At 39.9% G+C, this 18,813-nt stretch overlaps 1 protein-coding gene across 1 annotated transcript; it reads left to right on the top strand.

The window, feature by feature from the left end:
- The first annotated feature begins 12,449 nt into the window (after positions 1 to 12,449).
- LOC140951394 (LON peptidase N-terminal domain and RING finger protein 2-like) lies at positions 12,450 to 18,124 on the top strand. Its single transcript, XM_073400635.1, has 2 exons — positions 12,450 to 14,270; positions 17,223 to 18,124. The coding sequence occupies exons 1-2, from the start codon at positions 12,697 to 12,699 to the stop codon at positions 17,887 to 17,889; spliced, it is 2,241 nt and encodes a 746-aa protein (XP_073256736.1). The 5' UTR covers positions 12,450 to 12,696; the 3' UTR covers positions 17,890 to 18,124.
- Positions 18,125 to 18,813: the final 689 nt, after the last annotated feature.

Raw genomic sequence — 18,813 nt, forward strand, 5'->3', positions numbered from 1 at the left:
TCACCTGCCTTGGCTTACAACCCGTGGAGTAAGACCAAGGTCTAAAACGATCTATTCATGATCCCTGGAGCACTCCCCGAATCTCATGCTACAGTAAGCTCAATCAACATCATTGTTGTATACATGTCATACGATATTATAAACGTATGAAATTTTAATAGATAACTCAACCATGAATAACACAGAAACCAACCGTAAGGTGTGTGTGGTGTGGTAACGGAAAGAAAAGGTGGCCGTTAGTGGAGGTACGACTATACTGCAGGTTGACCATTTATTCTCTAACGTGGTACCTTAATACACACCCTGTTACGCTTCATCTCTTTTACTACGCTCAGTCAGGCGGTGCTACGTCAATTAAAATCCACTCATGCGCGCCGAAAGATTACTCACTCGCTTATATTGTGATTCAACACTGTTCTCGTAAAGGATACAGCAACAAAAATGGGTTGAAAGAAGAGAATGGGAGGAAATCACAACTCTAAAGGCATTTGGATTTGTATTGTTCTAACGCTATGTGTCAATACAAACTGCAAGGGAGGTGGCCGGCAAGGTGAAGGTACATATTGAAGTGAATTCAAGTGTTAATTATGTTACACCTGTTTTGCTAATTCGCCTTGCGAAATTTAATTATACAAGATTGAAATAAGACATACTGAGCAAAACGTTTATATTAAAATACAGACACAGCACTTAGTAGGATAAGACCAACGTTTGTAATCTAAGGTGTAATTCCTCGTTTATTTTTCAAGTGCTGCTCTCAATATTCATTATCGAAGTTACGAGAGTTGGTTTGCCTAAGTGACCGCCTAAAACAGGTGTGATAGATAATTTTTGCCTTGACAAAATTAAATATAAACTAGAGAGAATTTTACTGATCAAAATTTTTTCGATAGGTTATTGAACTGGAAAGCGTTCAGGACGTCGCACGTTTCAATTTAGTTTAAGTTTAAAGTTCAGCAATAATGGACTCACATAGAAATATTTCAGCAGCTTATAATGACCAGAAATGTATGCTTTCCAGTGAGCGTAGAGATGTACATTTTTAACCATCAAAATGCAAGGTATTTTTGTACAATATTTGGCTGCGAATCCTTTACTACAGCCTAAAATGTAACCAAGATCTCTTGCAAAGGGATCTTGCGTCCCATTCTATCGCCCATTCAAAATAGAAGAACGAGAAGGTGGTTGAATCGCGTGGGTGAGCGCGCTGCGCGTGTCTCGTCACGTTATTTTAGTTACCAAGAACAAAGTGAGAGCGGAATCAAACAGGAGGAAAACGCCTTTTCATTAACAACCCTATAGAAAGTTTTGGATCAAGTACAAAACGTTTTGACCATTTTTGACCTTGGTTTGAGTCATATGAACACTTGCTAATGGTAGATAGTAGACGTACTTGTTTTATCTAACTATGGGGGTCTTCTATGCTGTTCTTCATTCTATTGCAATAGGCCAAAAAGACTTTGCCCAAGTTGAAAAAAGTATGGACTCAAAAGACTTGATGTTTCGAAGAAATGAAAACCATCAGCCATCTGTCTCGAACGAAGAAGTAATAGAGGTGGTAGATGACAACAAAGCTCAACCTTTTGATTTATTACCTGCTGAGCCAGCGCCTGAATCACTCGTTGAAGTTGTGGACGAAACCGACCACAATGAGTCTCAGGGTGGTAGCAATGAATTGAAAAACAGAAAAGCCTCAAAATCCTCTCTGGAAAGCAACAATTCTTTCATTCCGGAGGCTGTTTATAAGGCTCAACGAAACAACCTGTATGCCCCACTGATGCTTCATCGGCAAAACGTTCACATAAATACAAAAGAAAGTGCAAAAAGACAACATACATTCAAGTCAATGATAGTTCCAAGGGTTTCCATTCCTGGTGAACAAGGGATATTAATCAGAAATAAGGAGCGCAATGTGTCAAGCGCCCATGACGATTTCGACAAGTTCATTTCTACGATAGGGCTAGATAAATCGTCTAATCTGATTCGCGTGATTCCTGAGAAGGATATTACTTTTAGCCCACCCCGGACAAGCAAGAAAGCACACTGGTCAACGAAAACTATCAAAGGAACGTCCAAGAGTCTATCCGATGCACCACAGTCAGTCAACGTGTCTAAGGATTTACCTTTAAAGGAGAACGGGAGCATTTTGCCACTGAAACCTCAATCAGAAGGGAAAAATCAATCAAAATCAAAAGAACAATATCAACCAAAAAGCAATTATAGTGTCAGCGTGAAAGTTCTTTCTTCGGCGAACACGACGGGATCACAGCAGCCAATTGAAATGCAGTTTACAACCCTTTACAACAGAACTCACGTTGGTTCTATGGGTGCTGAGCAGAAAATTGACAAGAACTGTACCAAAAAACTGAGATTGCAAGACAATTGCGGAAAAACCCAAGGAAGTGATAGCGTAGAACTGAATAAAAATACTAACAAAAAAGACCTCGCAAAAATACCGCAGAATTCTAGTTACAGCAATTCCTCTAAAGAAAATCCTCGCAATTCTAATAGCAAACCAAATCAGCTACCAGCTCTGAAGGTAGTCCATGATACTAAAGATACGTCTGCTTTTAACCTGACTAATCCGTCGGCCACACCGATGATGAGACTTAATCCTACAATTACGAAACATTTGTACGATTTAATAAGGTTCTTTAAGACCTTCAATTTTCCAGTTAATGATACAAATAATAACCTCGGATCAAACAATGTGACTCATACAAATAAAACCATGAGGAGAAATAATGCAACAAACAAAAGCGACAAGCACATTTTGGAAAATATGCAGAGAGTTTTAAATTTTTTCCAGGCTAACAGATCCGATGGAAATGACATGAGAAACGTAATAGGACTGACAAACACTTCTCGCTCGCCTTCATATGACAAGGGAAAACGGCTCCAGCTATCGATTTACAGCGGGTGGAAAACGGCAAGTAAACGCAAAGAACTTCAGTTAAAGGAAAGTGACTCAAAGATTCTCAGGCAGACTCAAAGAATCAAGTTTTCCTCTAAGACAGAGGAAAACTTGACTAAAAATGAAGGGGGAGCTCTTGAGATTCGTCTTTTTGAGTTAATGAAAAATGTTAGTAGAAAAGAACTTGATAACCTAAAGAGCGACATCTTGAAAGCACTACACTCAAAACGACTGAGGACTAACGTCTCGGGAGAACATCACCAGTCAACTCAACGGCAACATCATAACGATCTAGGAAAACAGGGAGCCATAAAAAACCAAAAGCAACATGCACAAAAAGTAGTACCTCACCAAATGCAACAGAAAAGCGCACATCAAAACATTGATAATGCTTTTGAACTCGGCCTGTTTGAATTGATGAAAAATGTGAGCCAAAAAGAGCTTGAAAAATTGCGAAATGACATTATAAAGACATTGAGTTTCGAAAGACTGAGGAGTTTCTTAAGAGAACAGAAGCATCCTCATTTGCGACCACAACATCACATGCCTCTTGAAAAACAAAGCCAAGTATATAAACAAATACTGAATGGGAATAATAGCAACGGAACAAACCTTGGAAAAGGGCAACTTGAACAGAAGCAAAAGGTGCACAATCACACAGAGAAGGTGTACATGTTTCCACATGGAAAAGTCGACATAAAGATTGCTCAGCCAAATCAAACAGGGAAAAATAAAGACAATGACCACAATCAGGAGAACAAAGAAGCTGGGAAAGCGATGTTGCTTCTTAAAAATTTTCAAGTTAAGAGGCCGCGACTTCTAAAGCTAAAGATGGCTTATTCAAAGAATTCTAAAACACATCCAAACTGCAGCTCGGTCAACTTAAATGGTGCCGCGAAACATATTGAGAATGGGTGTGAGCAAAAATTGAGTTCTAATAATTCGGTCTTCCTTACCGATCAAATCAAACATTTCTTCAAAGACTACCTTGCAACTACAAAGTTAGATTCCGGTAATGACAATCAAAAACACCTGTGGGAGGGACGACGAAAACAGCAGGAGGAAAGTTCTTCCACTTCAAAAGAAAAAGGGGAAAAACCTTTGAATGAAAAACAGGGTGTCACAAAGGAAACAAGAGTCAACAAAATAACGAACTTTCGTCTACATGAGCAATCACCAGAGGTCGGACAAACGCAAATTCCAGCTAACCACTCTTCAAAACACCGTGTAGCATTAAGCATGTCTTATGTAGCGAATTCTACAAAAATTCAAAACTGTAGTAATCACCATTTGAAGCACCAAAACGAACTTGGGTGTCATCAAAAAGTCAGTTTTAACCCATTAGCTGTTCTTGCAGCTTCTGTTGTACATCCCAAGTTCGAAGGAATCAAGCCAGAGACTTCCAGTAATCTTCATCTGAATGCTTCGCATAATGATTCCGCGTTTGGGAGTCGTCCACTATTCAGACTGACGAAAAAGCTTCAAAATAAAGGTGGGAACAGCGTGATTATAACAAAACGCCCAACAGTTCCAAAACTAACAATGCATCATGATGTAAATGACGTTAACCCGAATATACCCACCCAGGAAGAAGCAGATCTTATAGGAGAATATTCTCAAACGCAAACCCTGGTGCAAAAACTAGGACCGGATGAAGTTGAATTGACTGAGTATGTCGAACAAGGTAAGCCATGATTCCACGATGCAAATTCACCTTTACGTCCAATGTCTGAGTTTCGGGATCAGGCTATAGTGTACATTGTACTGCGCCTACTAGTGACAAATTACTCTTGTGCAAAAGCAATATAGTTTTAAGAGATGGTTGGTCCACGAAAGATTAAATGTTTGCATGAGAAGAACAAGTAGGAGTAGAGTTCTTCGATTAAAAAAGACGGAAAAAAAAGCCTTTTTATAGTTTAAAGGCCCAGGGCTTTTTATGCAAGGGAATTTAAACCTTTTTATTCTGTCGATAATAAATCCCACGGTGGAATATTCAGATGTCACCTACGTAGTCTTTTATGGCATCAATTTCATATCTTATTGTTCGCTTTTCAGCCTTTCACGAAAAGAAATTTGAATTTTTCCACTTTGTCGATGGCAACGTTCGAGGTAAAAGGTTTAATGACACGTACGACGTTCTTACAATCTGGCCACAGTTAACTGTTGATTATTTCCATGTTACACAACTCAAGGAATATCAACCATTAAAACAATACTAATAACTTTACTGACAGCGTCTGATAAAGGGAATCTCACAGTTATGTGGTCTGAGTGGTCACCCTGTTCAGCGTCCTGTGGCAATAAAGCCACTAGAAGAAGAACTCAGTACAGATGCATAAATGGTTCGCGCGAGATTAGAGAATGCGAGGTCGGCGGTGAGCAGCAAGAAACATGCGCGAATAAGCCGTGTCCAGGTATGTATGTATCATTAACCATATGCCACTGTATTTCGCATTTTACACACGATGAAACATTACATGTCTTCGGGACAATGTACAGCTAAAACCTTGTATGAAGTAGACCTCATATAAAGTGCCTGCCAGACTTTCATTCTACTAATCTCTACGAAGAAACCTATAGATAACCTACTACGCAGACGTTCTTAGGGATTCGTCACGAGTTACTTCTCCACGTGTGTCTATACTCCCGATGTATAAATTAAATGTACTGCGTCTATTTCTAGTCAACGGTGGTCTGAGTAAGTGGTCAGAGTTTAGCCAATGTTCAAGGACTTGCGGAGGAGGGGTGAGCAAGCGCTATCGTCAATGCAACAATCCAGAACCTCGACATGGAGGAAGGAAGTGCAATCAGAGTGACATGCAAGAAACAAGATCGTGCGGCAACATTAAGTGTATAAATATTCTCAAGGGTAAGTGTACATTGCAAAATACCCTTATTCAATATTCCTTCCATCAGAGGTGGGCATTACACATAAGACCTTTGCGTGAGGTGTCCACGAAATATCAAAAAGCGTGCAACTGGAAGCTTGCCAGCTTAGTGCGGGACCGTTTTTGCTTGTTTGTTTTGTTTTAGAGAGCACGGGAACGTCGTGGTCTTATAGGAGTAGTTCGTAGTCTTATAGGAGGCGGCGTTGCCGAGCGGTAAGGGCGCTGGACTTGAAATTCGGGGGCCCCGAGTTCAATTCGCGGTCTGACCGCTAGCTGGATTTGTTTTCGGTAGTCCCGAGTCCAATCCTCGGCCTCACTTAGCCAACTGGTTAGCATCCGACCTGTTCGGATTCTTAACCATGTTATGTCTCATTTAAATTAGATTCAATATCCCTGAAAAGCCCTACAAGGGGAGAGGATAATTAAAGTATTATTATTATTATTATTATTATTAACGTCGTGCTGGAACATTCGATAACAGAGTTTTTCGGCTGCAATAAAAAGACTGGACAGAGTGAACATTCTTCATTACTACCTTAGAATTTTTTCATCTAAGTTGATTTCTCTAAATTTGCTATAGGTATTCACGTTGCTAAAGTAGACCCTAAATCACTCTGCGAGTTTAATCCGTGCGAAGAAGTTGGCTGTTTGTATGAACCAGCAGCAAAATGTATTGTCAATTTTGATTGCAACCCGGTCTTCTTCGACGCCGAAGGCAATATGCTCCCAAAGTGCAAAGGTAGGTAAGTGGTTACGTCAAAATAAGCGCATCTTGTAAGCACCGTTATCAAGGGAGTCCAGTCAGGCCAGGACGGATCTAGGGAGGGTGGGGGAGGCTCTCTCGTACTACATATTTAGTACTTTCTTAATTTTGAAGAGAGTAATCTACAAACGCTTAATCGTTAAATGCTCAACATTTTTATTCCGGTGAAGTAGATGTGCGAACTCTAACATTTATGTAACGTAGTAATCTTTAGATCAAGCAATACTTTTCTTAAACAAGGGATTCGAGGGATTTCCACATCTCGGTCACAGCAACCTAGTGGATGGTGCACCCAAACATGCCATAATTCAGACTATAAATTTCTCAGCCAATTTTATTCAACTTTTTATAGGAAAGAACGGACTGTATTCTCGCATTCCTGATGTAATTTGTAACTTCAATCCCTGCGTCTCCGAGCGGTGCTGGGAAATCAGAGACCAGTGTGTCGTTGACTTCAATTGCAGACCTATATTCATTGGAATTGACACACGAGCAATACCATTGCGATGTCGAGGTACCAGCATTGGCCATTTCCTTGCAAAATTGTCAGGTTTCAAAATTATATTCCTCAGGCCACTTAAGGCATGACTATCTAATTAAATATGCATATTTTGATAAAATGCTATTTAGAACGGTTTGCTTCTATCAATGATCCTGAAAATTGAACTACAAATGTAGCTTAATGCCCTTGGCAATATGAGTGCATTTTAGAAGCTCAAATTTTCGTCCCGTGACTGATAATTGAGAATTAACGGTCAAAATATTTACTCTATAATGGGGAAAGGATAATGAAGGAGCAACAAGTTCTTTTAGGTACATTTCAGAGGCTATTAAAAAGGTTCTTATAAATTCGCCTTGTGTGTGTGTTTACGTTATAAAATAAAGGGAAAAGGGTCACGTGACTTATTAATTGGTTAAATAGCTAATAGGATGAATAACATTTCCAATCATACAAGGCGAATTTACGATTTACACTGTTTATGTAACATTTTGGTAGTGAAAATTCCTAAGATTAAGGTTTGCAACCCTTCCCCATTTAGGAAGACGTGTTTTGTGACGTCATTGACGAAGCAATGTCACGTGTTCTCTGAAATCACATTTCACATGTTTTTTTTCGTTGAGCCACATTCGTAGTTCACTTTTCAGGAGCACTGATGGAAGCAAACCGTTCTAAATAGCATTTGCTAAAATATGCATATTTAATTAGGTAGTCATGCCTTAACTGGCCTGGGTTCACTCAAAGACATACACTACACGAACACTTGCTAGGAAGATCTAGTGTTCAACACATTGTGTCATGGGTTTTGCAACAAAATCAAATGAACAGTCCTCTTAAGCCTCCACGGTTGGAGAGCGGCTCTCAATTAAGTTCTGCTAAGGGTAACGTTCCTGATCAACCCCGACACCATATCCGACCGCACCCTTACATTTAAGGACAAACTACACACGATAAGAATTGAATGCTGATGCGCTTGAGACCTACAAACACCCGTCGGATGTAAGGACAATCGCACTCCCATACCATGGTTAGGACACTCCTTTTCTTGTTCTTTACTTTTGGACCAATTTTTCGTACAAAATATATTCTTAATAAAATAACTATGTCTAGTCTGTCTGTTATGTGTCTCATCAGTTCGTAGCGCTGTAAGAGTCGATCAGATCAAAAGCTACCAGAGCTGGAATCAACTAAGTTATAACAAACAACTTCCGGTAACCCTTGCAAGTGAGGTGATGCCATCATTTACGCGCCTCTGGTACCCAGTGGTTTCTCCTTCTGTAAGGCAGCCGGTTTTAAGGTACACCTGTAGGAGATATTATTGCTCGTTTGCAGGAGGTCGCGTTGATGGTCAAGAATTTTATTGCATTGCCACCAACATGGTCGCCTTGTCACGTGTTGAAAACCAAAAACTGGAACAAGAGCATGTCCTACATAGAGGATATTACATGGCCGGAGGAGATACGAAATTTCTCTTCAAGGGTTAAATAATATTCAGTTGTTCGCGAAATTTCGTATCTCCAGCGGCCGTCTAATGTTCTATTTATTAGAAAAATGCCAAAGAAATACCAAAGCACTACAATTTAATTTAGTTTTTGCTGTGAAAGGGGTTATTTATTATGTAACCACAGCAACGGTGAAGATGTCACGTTTTCGCCTACCGCGAAGGCTCAGCTGGTATTTTAGTGATGTTTATGTGATAAAATTTAAGATATTGTTTTATCGTTTTAAGAAAGGGCGTGACAGGAGTACCCGTGCTCACAGAGCAAGGGCATGAATCAACCATAAACTCAACCTACAAATGGATTTGAGCCGGACACACTGGTGCGAGGCGACTGCTCTCACAACTAAGGCACCCTTGCTGCTCTTCTTGGAAACGTTGTAAAATACAAAGTACAGTTGAACCTCTCCACAACGGCCACCTTGGGGACAGAAGAAACTGGCCGTTGTAGAGAGGTTTAAACAAGAGTAAATACCGTAAAATTCCGAAAAATAAGCCCCGGCGCTTATATTTTTCAAAGGCCCTTTTTGAGGGGCTTAATATTTTTGGAGGGGCTTATATTCGGACGGGCTTATCTACGGAGGGAAATTTGCGTTTCAAAATCGATTGGCCAAATTGTAAAGGGAAGGAAATTTGCCATTTTTGCTTTGTTTTTCTTTGTACTCGAGGGCAAATTCCAAGTACAAGCCCCCCCCCCCCCCGGGGGCTTATATTCGGAGGGGCGATTTAACAGAGGGTTTTTTGCGTTACGATTTTGGGGGACTTATTTTCGGAATTTTACGGTATATAGACTGTCCGCAAAAAAAACTGACCGTTGTAGAGAGGTGGCCGTTGTGGAAGGGTGACCGTTAGTGGAGGTTCGACTGTACACGTTTAGACCACTTGAGAAGTGACTTCATGAAATAAAGACGCCCTTCACGTTTTGCTTTCTGCATTCTCCTTTGCTTACTTTACGGCCCAAAGTCGCTATATTAGGTTTGGTCGGAGAGGCCAAAGTATTGAACAAAATACCGCGATACATGAAATATACCAGTTTAGTGCCTGTGTTTGCAGCTGATTGTTTGTATTGTTTTCGATCAAGGTTGTCTAAGACCCCATTAGCGTTTAGGCCAAGGGCTTATTACTACTTTACACACAGGAACAGAATGTTTACAGGTAAGCAAAGTTTAAAAGAGATTGCCCGCATAAGTTCATACAAAGCAAAAAAGTTCAACTTGAAGCAACTTTTTTATGTGTTGGTTTTGTGTCCATGTTTTTTTTTTTTTGCAAATTTGCAGCACAACCATCTAAACCGAGGGTCTTGACGGTTGCGATTGAAAAACCAGAAATCAGAAATTATGATGATGATGATGATGATGATGATGTTGATGTTGATGATGGCAAAGACGACGAAGATGACACCCAGCATGATGACGATAATGATGACGGATTTGTCCATGAAGACATTGATGATGATGATGATTCTGATCAAAAAGTAAATGCACCTGTCCCTTTTCTGGGGACAGAAGAAAGTGGCCGTTTGTAGAGAGATGGCCGTTGTTGAGAGGTTTAAGCAAGAGTCAATGTATGGGCTGTCCACCAAAAAAACTCTCCGTTGTGAGATGGTCGTTAGTGGAGGTTCGACTGTATCATGAATGCGAGCATCACCCTTGTTCCTGGGGATTTTCTCGCCAATCCCAATATTTACGTAAAGAGGTTGCAAGAGAAAAGGTTGCAAGAGTTAATGAAATGATCACCTTAGGGAAAATGCTTCCATCTTTATCAGCTAATTCTTTACAACTTTAAGCAAATGTAAGAAGATCATTCTAGAGAATTTGTATGTGGTTATTGGGGCTTACAGGGTTAATAAAATCTACGAAAAAAAAGTCTGTATAGCAGAGGCCTGAGAAATGGCGACGAAGGCCGCAAGGAGAAAAAGTCTCCCACGCATGTCCTCTTCCCTCTCGCGTGTCGCTCTCGTGTCCTTATTGTGCATCCACTGTGCATTAATAATTATACGCGATCAAACGAGTTAACAAATTAATGTTAGGCAAAGTACTTCAAAGGTAAGGTCGTAATTTTGTTTACGTTTGAAACATTTTAAAGGGACACAGTCAGCTGATGCACATGCGCATTAGATACTATTTCTTAGTTGATTTACATGTCACAAGACACGCGCGTGAAACAGAAAGTGAGAAGCGTATCCGGAATACTCAAAACATACCGGTGATTATAGGCCCTAAGCCACATGAGAGCACACATTTTTTAATATACCATTAAGAATTCACCGATGGATTTGTCCAGGAAAAGCCGAACATCGACGAATACTTCTGAATTCAATCATCAGCAGAGGTGAGAAAGGACACGGAGTCTGCATGAATAATTGTCGAAGGTTCAAGATCGAGAAAGCTTGATTTTTCCTAACACATGTAACCTTTTCCATCAATTTTCCAAATACATATAACGATTATTTGCTCGCCAATGTTATTGATTCATTTCTTTTGTTATTTTGGTAAACGAAAGCGATTTCTCCCGCCCGGCTCCTACGCGTTTCTCACCTCTTCTTTTCACGCTCCTTTGGATACTGTTTTTAACCAAATATGATAAAATAATGTCCGGGATGGGTTAAGTTTGTTCAAAAAAGAGGTTTTGCGTAAAGGATCGAGGATCGACAGAAACACTAGGCAAGATTGAAGCGGATTTCTAGATGTAGCCGACGCGTACATTTGATTTCGGGTTGAGGTAAACTCTTTTCCAACCGGCAAAAGTAGTGTCCAGGTCAGCGCGGTCACATAGCTGACTTACTAAACATTTTAAAAGTATACAAAAAAAAAGTTCTCAGTGAAACTGCAAACTTTCCGTCGCCATTTGCCAACACCTTTCCTCGGGCGAGAAGCATTTTTTAACGACAAGATGCTCTTTTAATATTTTGAGAAATGTGAAAGGAGAATACACATTCAAAAAGTATTTTAGACATAATTGGCGGTGTTGTTACGTCACTGTAAATAAAATCCCACTACCAGCTACATGTAAGAAAGCCTATGATGAGGCAAGAGCAAAAAACACAAAAACAAAACATGGCAATCGGTTTTGTTGTGCCTTCTTTCCTTGTCGTTCGTTAAATTTTCGCATGTTTGTAAGACTGTCATTAGTTGTGCGTGTCCGCACGATATGAAAATGCTTGGGTAGGTAGCTTTTTTAAGCTGATTAATCATTGGTCATAAGTATGCAAGTTGCAAAAACTGAAGTAATAAATCTGCGATATCGGACATAGTCGAGTAAGGAAAACCAAGCCCGGAAAAGCACCCTTATACTCTGTCTACTCTAGGGGTGTTCTACAAAACAACATACAAAACGAACACCATACTTTTTATGTATCTTAAGCATTTTTGGTCATTTCTGATAATGTTTCGTTTCGTTAAAAATAATACAGACAAGTAGGTTTGTTCTCAGCTTACCATATTTCAAAACATGTCATTGAAATAATAGTGTTCGATAGAAGCTGTCAAAGTTACTCGCGGTGAGATCATGATATTTTAAAACTTTATTGGCATGCTCAAGTCTATTGTTTCTTTTGTTCATCCCTTTGAATATTCTCGCACTTTTTTTAAATTTCCTCTACAGAGACAAAACCACGTGTGGATGGTTACGTAATTTACGCCAGTTTCATAATATTGTTTGTTTTAAGAACCTTAAGTGAATCTCTTAGCGAAGAAGTAAATATGATTTTTGCCAAGATTTATCTTTTGCATCATCAAAAGCGTGCGCAAAAAAAGAACTGACGGACAGTTGAGATGGCCGTAGTTTACTGGTGTCTACACTGCCTTAATTTAAATTCTGTTTATCAAACACGTGAGTACGGTCATGCACGCGTGATTATATAAGAACGATTACATAAGTACAAGTAAAGCACAGCCGGTAATCAAAACCGAAACACAATGATTTTCACTCATTCTGCGCCGAATGAATGTCAAGTTACTTCCTTCTTTTGAGCAAGAAGTGCTTGAAACACCATTTGTCGTTTTCGGCCACAGTACTGTATTTATCAGTTACAAAACAGCTGTAACGGTGGAAGAAGAGTTGAAATGAATATTTTTCTACCTGTTCGGTTGAATTTTAATTTTATTACGGCCGAGTATTTATAACTTATCGCTAATGACGGAGCCGTTGGAAGCTTACAGCGAGCTCAGTTCAGGATCAGGGGAGCAGCGTCCCAAAGAAGAGCCACAGTTTTCGCTCACGGAGGAGAACCTAAACGAAGGCGCAGAGAAAATCAGTCATGGTAGGCAGTCAAGGGAAAGCCAGCAGCCACAGTGTGACTCTGAAATACACGAAATTTTTCAAGGACATTCTTTTGATATGGCTAGTGACAGTTGTATAGAAATGGTAAAACCAACAATTGCTTGCTCGATAGTGGATTTTCAAAGGCGAGCTCTTCTGAAAGAGAAAGCAAATAAAATGATGAGATGCAAGGAAACAGCATTATTGCACTGTCCGCTTTGTAGCTGTTTTTACGTTGCACCTATCACGTTAACCTGTGGACACACGTTATGTAAGGACTGCATTTTGTCGGACAATGTTGATCAGATTCTGGCTAACATCGACTGTAAACAATGTGGATCTAAAAGCAATATACAGCAGCGTTCCGTAAACGTACTTGTTACTTATCTAATTCAAAAATGGTTTCCGCACGAATATGAAAGTGACGTGAAGAAACTGGAAGATATCCAGCGGGGCAGACTACAAGATGGAGAACAAAGAAAAGTAGTTGAAACTCTGTCGGGTGTTCTAAAAAATTCACCTTTGAATTTTAAGGCATTAAAGTGGCGAAGTCAAGCGCTATATCAGATGGGAATGTTCGGCCAGGCACTGAAAGACGCTGAATTGGCTTGCATGCTAAGGCCTTTTCTTCCTCAGGCCTTCTATCAGAGAGGGCTGATTTCGGTCGCTATGGACAACCACGAGGAAGCTGCATTAAATTTCGGGCGCTGTGTTGGTCTTGACTCGACCACTTCGGAATATTATGTACAACTTTTGTCGAGTCTGACTGAGGTTTTACGATCGGAAAGGTGTGTTCTTGGTAAAGAGGGAATCGCGGAACACTATGCGACTGAATTGACAAGCGAACGTTCCAAGAACACGGAAAATAAAGTATGTAACGAATCGGAAAGTGACAATATTGAAAAGAATTCACGTGTTTTAAAAAGCACGAAATCAATCATCAGCAGCAATCCTTCTTCTGTTCGGTCTGATTCTTACCAGGGAAAACAGACTGATCTAAAACGTCCATCAGAAAAATGTACTCTATCGTCCACACCAGAAAATACCTTCCCATCAAAACGCGTAAAACTTTCCAATCTAAACGCGGGCGAAACATTTATTACGAGAAAGGAGGGAGACTTAGAGCAAGAATCCATTACGACAAAGTGTGAAGACTCGATGCAAGAGTCCATTAGGCGAGAAAAGGACGATTTGACGTGCGAGATATGCTACAGTGTTCTCTTTCAACCAGTCACCACAACTTGTGGCCACACGTTTTGCCGAGATTGCTTGCAAAGAAGCTTGGACTTCAAGCCTGACTGCCCTTATTGCCGTCAGCCTCTCGACTGTGTAGTTGCCAGGAACTATCAAGTTACCAACGTCATAAAAGAGATCACCGAGAAACTATTCCCTGACGAATACGCGGCGAGGGAAAGTTGGTTCGCCAAAGAGAAAGCGAGTTGGAAAGGGTAAGTTCCGAAAGTGATTGCATAATATTTGAGCGGGCTTTCCTTAAAAAAGTAGTTAAAGCAAAAATAGAGTTTAATGGACGATGGCTTACTGTTTATTAGTCTCTCAGGAATCTTTTGGCAGGGTTTTCGATATATTGCAACGAGTTTTCACATCATTACTGAAGCGAAAAACAACTTAAAAGCTAATTCATCATTTAAAGTCGACGCCGAAGTCCGTCTTCTGTGCAATGATTAAGCGAAGAAAGACAAACTGAGCAGATGGACTTGTTCTATTGTAACTAATGGAAATAGCTAATGATTACTGGACAATGTGGCCCAAAACATTACCGAGCTAGCTCAATTACCCGGTCGTATCGATTCATTTCATCAGTATTAGAGCAAAGTGACAGACAAAAACAACTTCTATAACCTCCGTTAATTTATCTCAATACATGATTATTGTCGCGAACATTGCCGGTAAAAAAATGAAACAGTCGTCTCGCATAAGTTTCCGGCTCGCGAGAAAAACGTGCAGGTGACCGTAAAAACATGTGTACAGGAACGTGACTAAGAATATGCTACGATCCTTCATTTGTAAGAATATAATTCGACGAAAAAGCCACTCACGTTGACTGGCACACGTAAACAAACCTTTGCGGTTAACGCACTTCGAGGTTCGGCTCTGTGGTCAGCAAGTGTTTCTTAATGTCCTTTGAAGTCCCATACCTGTGGCGGTACTGCCAAAAAAACTATATGGGCATTTTCTGTCTTTTGAGGACACGGGATTACATTAAGTGTTTAGTCTTGCAGGTTGTAGGTGCTTTGGAAAAACAATCTATTGATCAAGGGTCTGTACTTAGCGTTAAGGTAGATTGCCACCGTCGCGCAATTTTTACGTGCGAACGCATTTAAAGTTAACGCGCGTAAATAAATAGAGTAATGTATGCAAGGTAGCGTGTAAACGTAATGGTTGAACCTCGCCCCTTTTACGTTTACGTGCGGCCTTTCATACATCGCCTCTTTTCTAACACGCATAAATAACGCGACAGTTGAATTGAAACTTTACACCCTTTGATTCCCCAAAGTAAAAAAAGATGGTAAAATCTGGATAACAAACACTTCAAGGAAAACCGATGACGCAGATTCGTATAAAAAGGCAGTTTTTCTTTCACTTCTGTAAATGCATATTTTTCTAATTCTTAAACGATTGGCTCGGTTTTTACTTTACATCGGTGAATTTTAAAATTACGATTTGATGCATGACCTTATCAAAAGGATCACAAAGCCAAAGTAATACTCTTGTTAAAGGCGGCAGTACGTCAAAACCATAATCTTTTCCCTGGTACATGAAAGTACCCCGGGGGATTTCACTGCGAAACTGCCCGGTGGTACGTGTATAAACATTTTAGTAAAGCGCCCTTTAATACAGGAATTGAAAATCCTGTATTGGGTAAGATCGGTAAGGATTAGTCGTGTAGCCTAGGGCAACAAGGCTGACAAAGAGTAGCTGCCGGTGACAAAAGTCCCGAGGATACAGCACAATAACTGTGGACAAATTCTTAAAAGAGAAGTTTTGAGTCACAGTTTTGAAACGTATATACTTATCTAGAAATTTGTCGTGCGTAATCCATGTCGAAAAGTCTCCCTAGAGATTAATATTCCTCGTTTGTTTGTTTGTATTTTTTTAAAAGAAATATTTTAAGGATTTCCATCAAACTAGAAAAATCGATCTAACTTTCTCAAGATGCAGAAACCGAGTCGTGCCCCTTGAAACTACCATCTGTAATGCAAATTTAGACTCTTCAGCATTGTAATCATTCCTGATTGCTTTTAATTTAAACGACGCCGGCTTTAATTTTGATTGCACGTGTTCCTCAAAATATCACTGAGCGAGACGAACGTATCAATACAACCCATTAACCTGGTGGCCGATGATATAGGATCTTAATGTTAGTAAACTCAAGGCAAATTTTATGCGCCTTTGACTTTCATTTCGGCTGGCGTTTTTGTTACATTTAGGCATGAACTCAAAACTAAACTTCACATAGCCTGACACGTAAAAATAATTCTATTATGCAACTTACTTTTTCGAAACACGTCAGCGTGAAAAACCCTCGAACAGAACGTTACGCGACTGTCGCACCATTTTTTACATGCATTTTCTTAAAATGTAATCTGAATTAGGATGTATTCCATTTCGAGTTTCTAGTGTGTAGGAAAATGAGGGGTGTTCACTATCGTACCGTACTAATAGTCCTTTCAACAAAAACAATTTAATATATCTCGATAATTTGTGGAAAAGTTTTGAGAGCGATTTCGTCACATGTCAATGGATGCTAAGCAACAGCGACCATACGTCGTGTTTTCTAACAAATAGCTACGTTGAAAAATTACATAACAAAATGCTATAATCTTAAGCTTATCGCTAATGCAGTGTGTCATTTCCATGATGGGCAGTTTGTGCGAAACCAGTAACTTACAAGTCCATCGCTGGAGGGGAATGAGTATCAATTAAAACGCAATTAGAAATTAGACACTAGAGTGTCCACGAACACAAATTACACCAGAAATTCAGCTAAAACTCTTAAAATTAGCGCAATGAAGCCGTTGCAGGGGAAAGTCAGCGTGCCAACGAGCACGCCGCGGCCGGCTCTCGCTAACACAATCTTAGATGCCATTTTGGCTCTTTTCATGATCCCAAAAGTTACACTGGCCATCAATCACAATCGTTTACACATTCTCTGTTCTTAAATTAAGCAGTCATGTGCTTTCGCTTTTCTAACATGAACCTCATCACGAATGAGTCTTAACCAGATTGGCCACTTAGCACTTGACCATATTTCTAGCTTTTGTATACATCTCATCTCAGTTCATCTGACTTTTCCTGTTTGAAGTTAGCCTACGTAGAATGTTTCGAACTGTTTTGTGTTGTTTTGAATGATGCTGATAAAACGTTAAATCTTGTTTCAGGTGCGGGGTCGATGATAGCGTTGATGTTCCCATCTTTGTTTGCATGCTGGCATTCCCTTCTCTGAAGTACCCTCTACACATTTACGAGCCTCGTTACCGCCTGATGATAAGACGATGTGTTGAGCTAGGATCCCGTATGTTTGGCATGTGCATGAGCGACCCGGACTGTGGATTCTCGGAATATGGTACCATGCTTTACATCGAGAACATGGAGGCGCTTCCTGACGGACGCTGTATAATTCAGACTACGGCCAGGAGAAGATTCCGCGTCATTTCACGTGTTTATAGAGACGGGTATAACACTGCGAAGGTTGAATGGCTCGACGATGAAATACCAACCTCATGCGCTGAAGAAAGGGAACTCGAAGCACTAAACAACGATTGCGGAAAATTGCTGGAACTTTGGTTTAACAGTTTAACTCAAATGCAGCAGAATTGTATAACAAATGCAATTGGACCTATGCCTCGCATTAACTCGGAGAGCCCAGTGTCTAGTTCTAATGGTTCTTCTTGGGAATGGTGGGCGTTAGCTGCTATCCCTCTTCAGGATAAAGCAAAGTTGATCATATTATCGATGAAGTCATTGGAAGAGCGGCTTCGAAGTATTCGCCGCTTTTTAGAGCTTTTAATAACTATGAGTTCGGGAAATGATTTAGGAGAAAAGTAGCGTCGCTGTCGAGCTAGTCACCACACAAGTTTTGCACTTCGTCATTACCACGATTCTTGCTGGTAAACCAAACGATCCAGAAAATGCTTGCACACAAATTTCGGCTTAGTCTTCTTGATGCTACTGTATTTTTTGAGTGAAAGAATAAGCTTTTTTGTTACCATTTCAGCGAGATTTTTTTAAAAGTAACGCTTTAGACCGTGACTAGGAGAATAAACTCAAAGTCGGCCTATCACCTGTTTTTTGTCCTGTTTTTCCTTTAAGATGAAGAAGACATCGTATAATGATACAATATATGTCTCTGCATCTTTTACGTACTGTTACCACTGTCACCTGTAGCCAGTTTCATCACTGGTTTGTTTGGTTTTTTGCCAAAAAAAAAGTAAGATCAGTAAGACAACGATGGAATTTCTGGCACTTACCTGGAGGAGGAGGCCACTTAAGGAAGTTTGCGTAGAAGTGTGTCGCCGAGGGCACAAAACCCCAACCCAGTTTAAGTCAAAATTCGTTCATTTCGTTACCCTATTTAACACAAGAGACCTCTTTCGCGCATTCCATTTCGCGTGCGGAACTAAGTATTTCTTTTAATTCTGACATCACAAAATTGAAAGTTAGCACCACAAGCATGCAGACCGCGCACCGCCAACCTACTATCTATTGGAATCTCCCGACAGGCATTTAGTGTTTTTTCTTGAGAAAATTTGAATTTTGTAGCACATGGGCATAAGCAGACAGCGAAGTGATGATGATAATGAGAATAATAGTAACAATAACAATAATAGTAATAGTAAATTATTTCTTATAGACCATTAGCGCTTTACAATAAATAAATAGGGTTTGGAAATACAAGAATTCAATGTTGATAAAATTTTTAAAACATTAAATTTTAAAATATATTAAAATCGTAAACATGAAGTAAAGATG

The sequence above is a fragment of the Porites lutea genome, chromosome 11 (genome assembly GCF_958299795.1).
Source record: "Porites lutea chromosome 11, jaPorLute2.1, whole genome shotgun sequence".
NCBI lineage: Eukaryota > Metazoa > Cnidaria > Anthozoa > Scleractinia > Poritidae > Porites > Porites lutea.

Coding starts and splice junctions, on each gene's coding strand:
- LOC140951394 (XM_073400635.1), top strand. CDS start 12,697: ATGACGGAGCCGTTGGAAGCTTACAGCGAGCTCAGTTCAGGATCAGGG. Junction 14,271..17,222: donor GAGAAAGCGAGTTGGAAAGG/GTAAGTTCCGAA, acceptor ATCTTGTTTCAG/GTGCGGGGTCGATGATAGCG.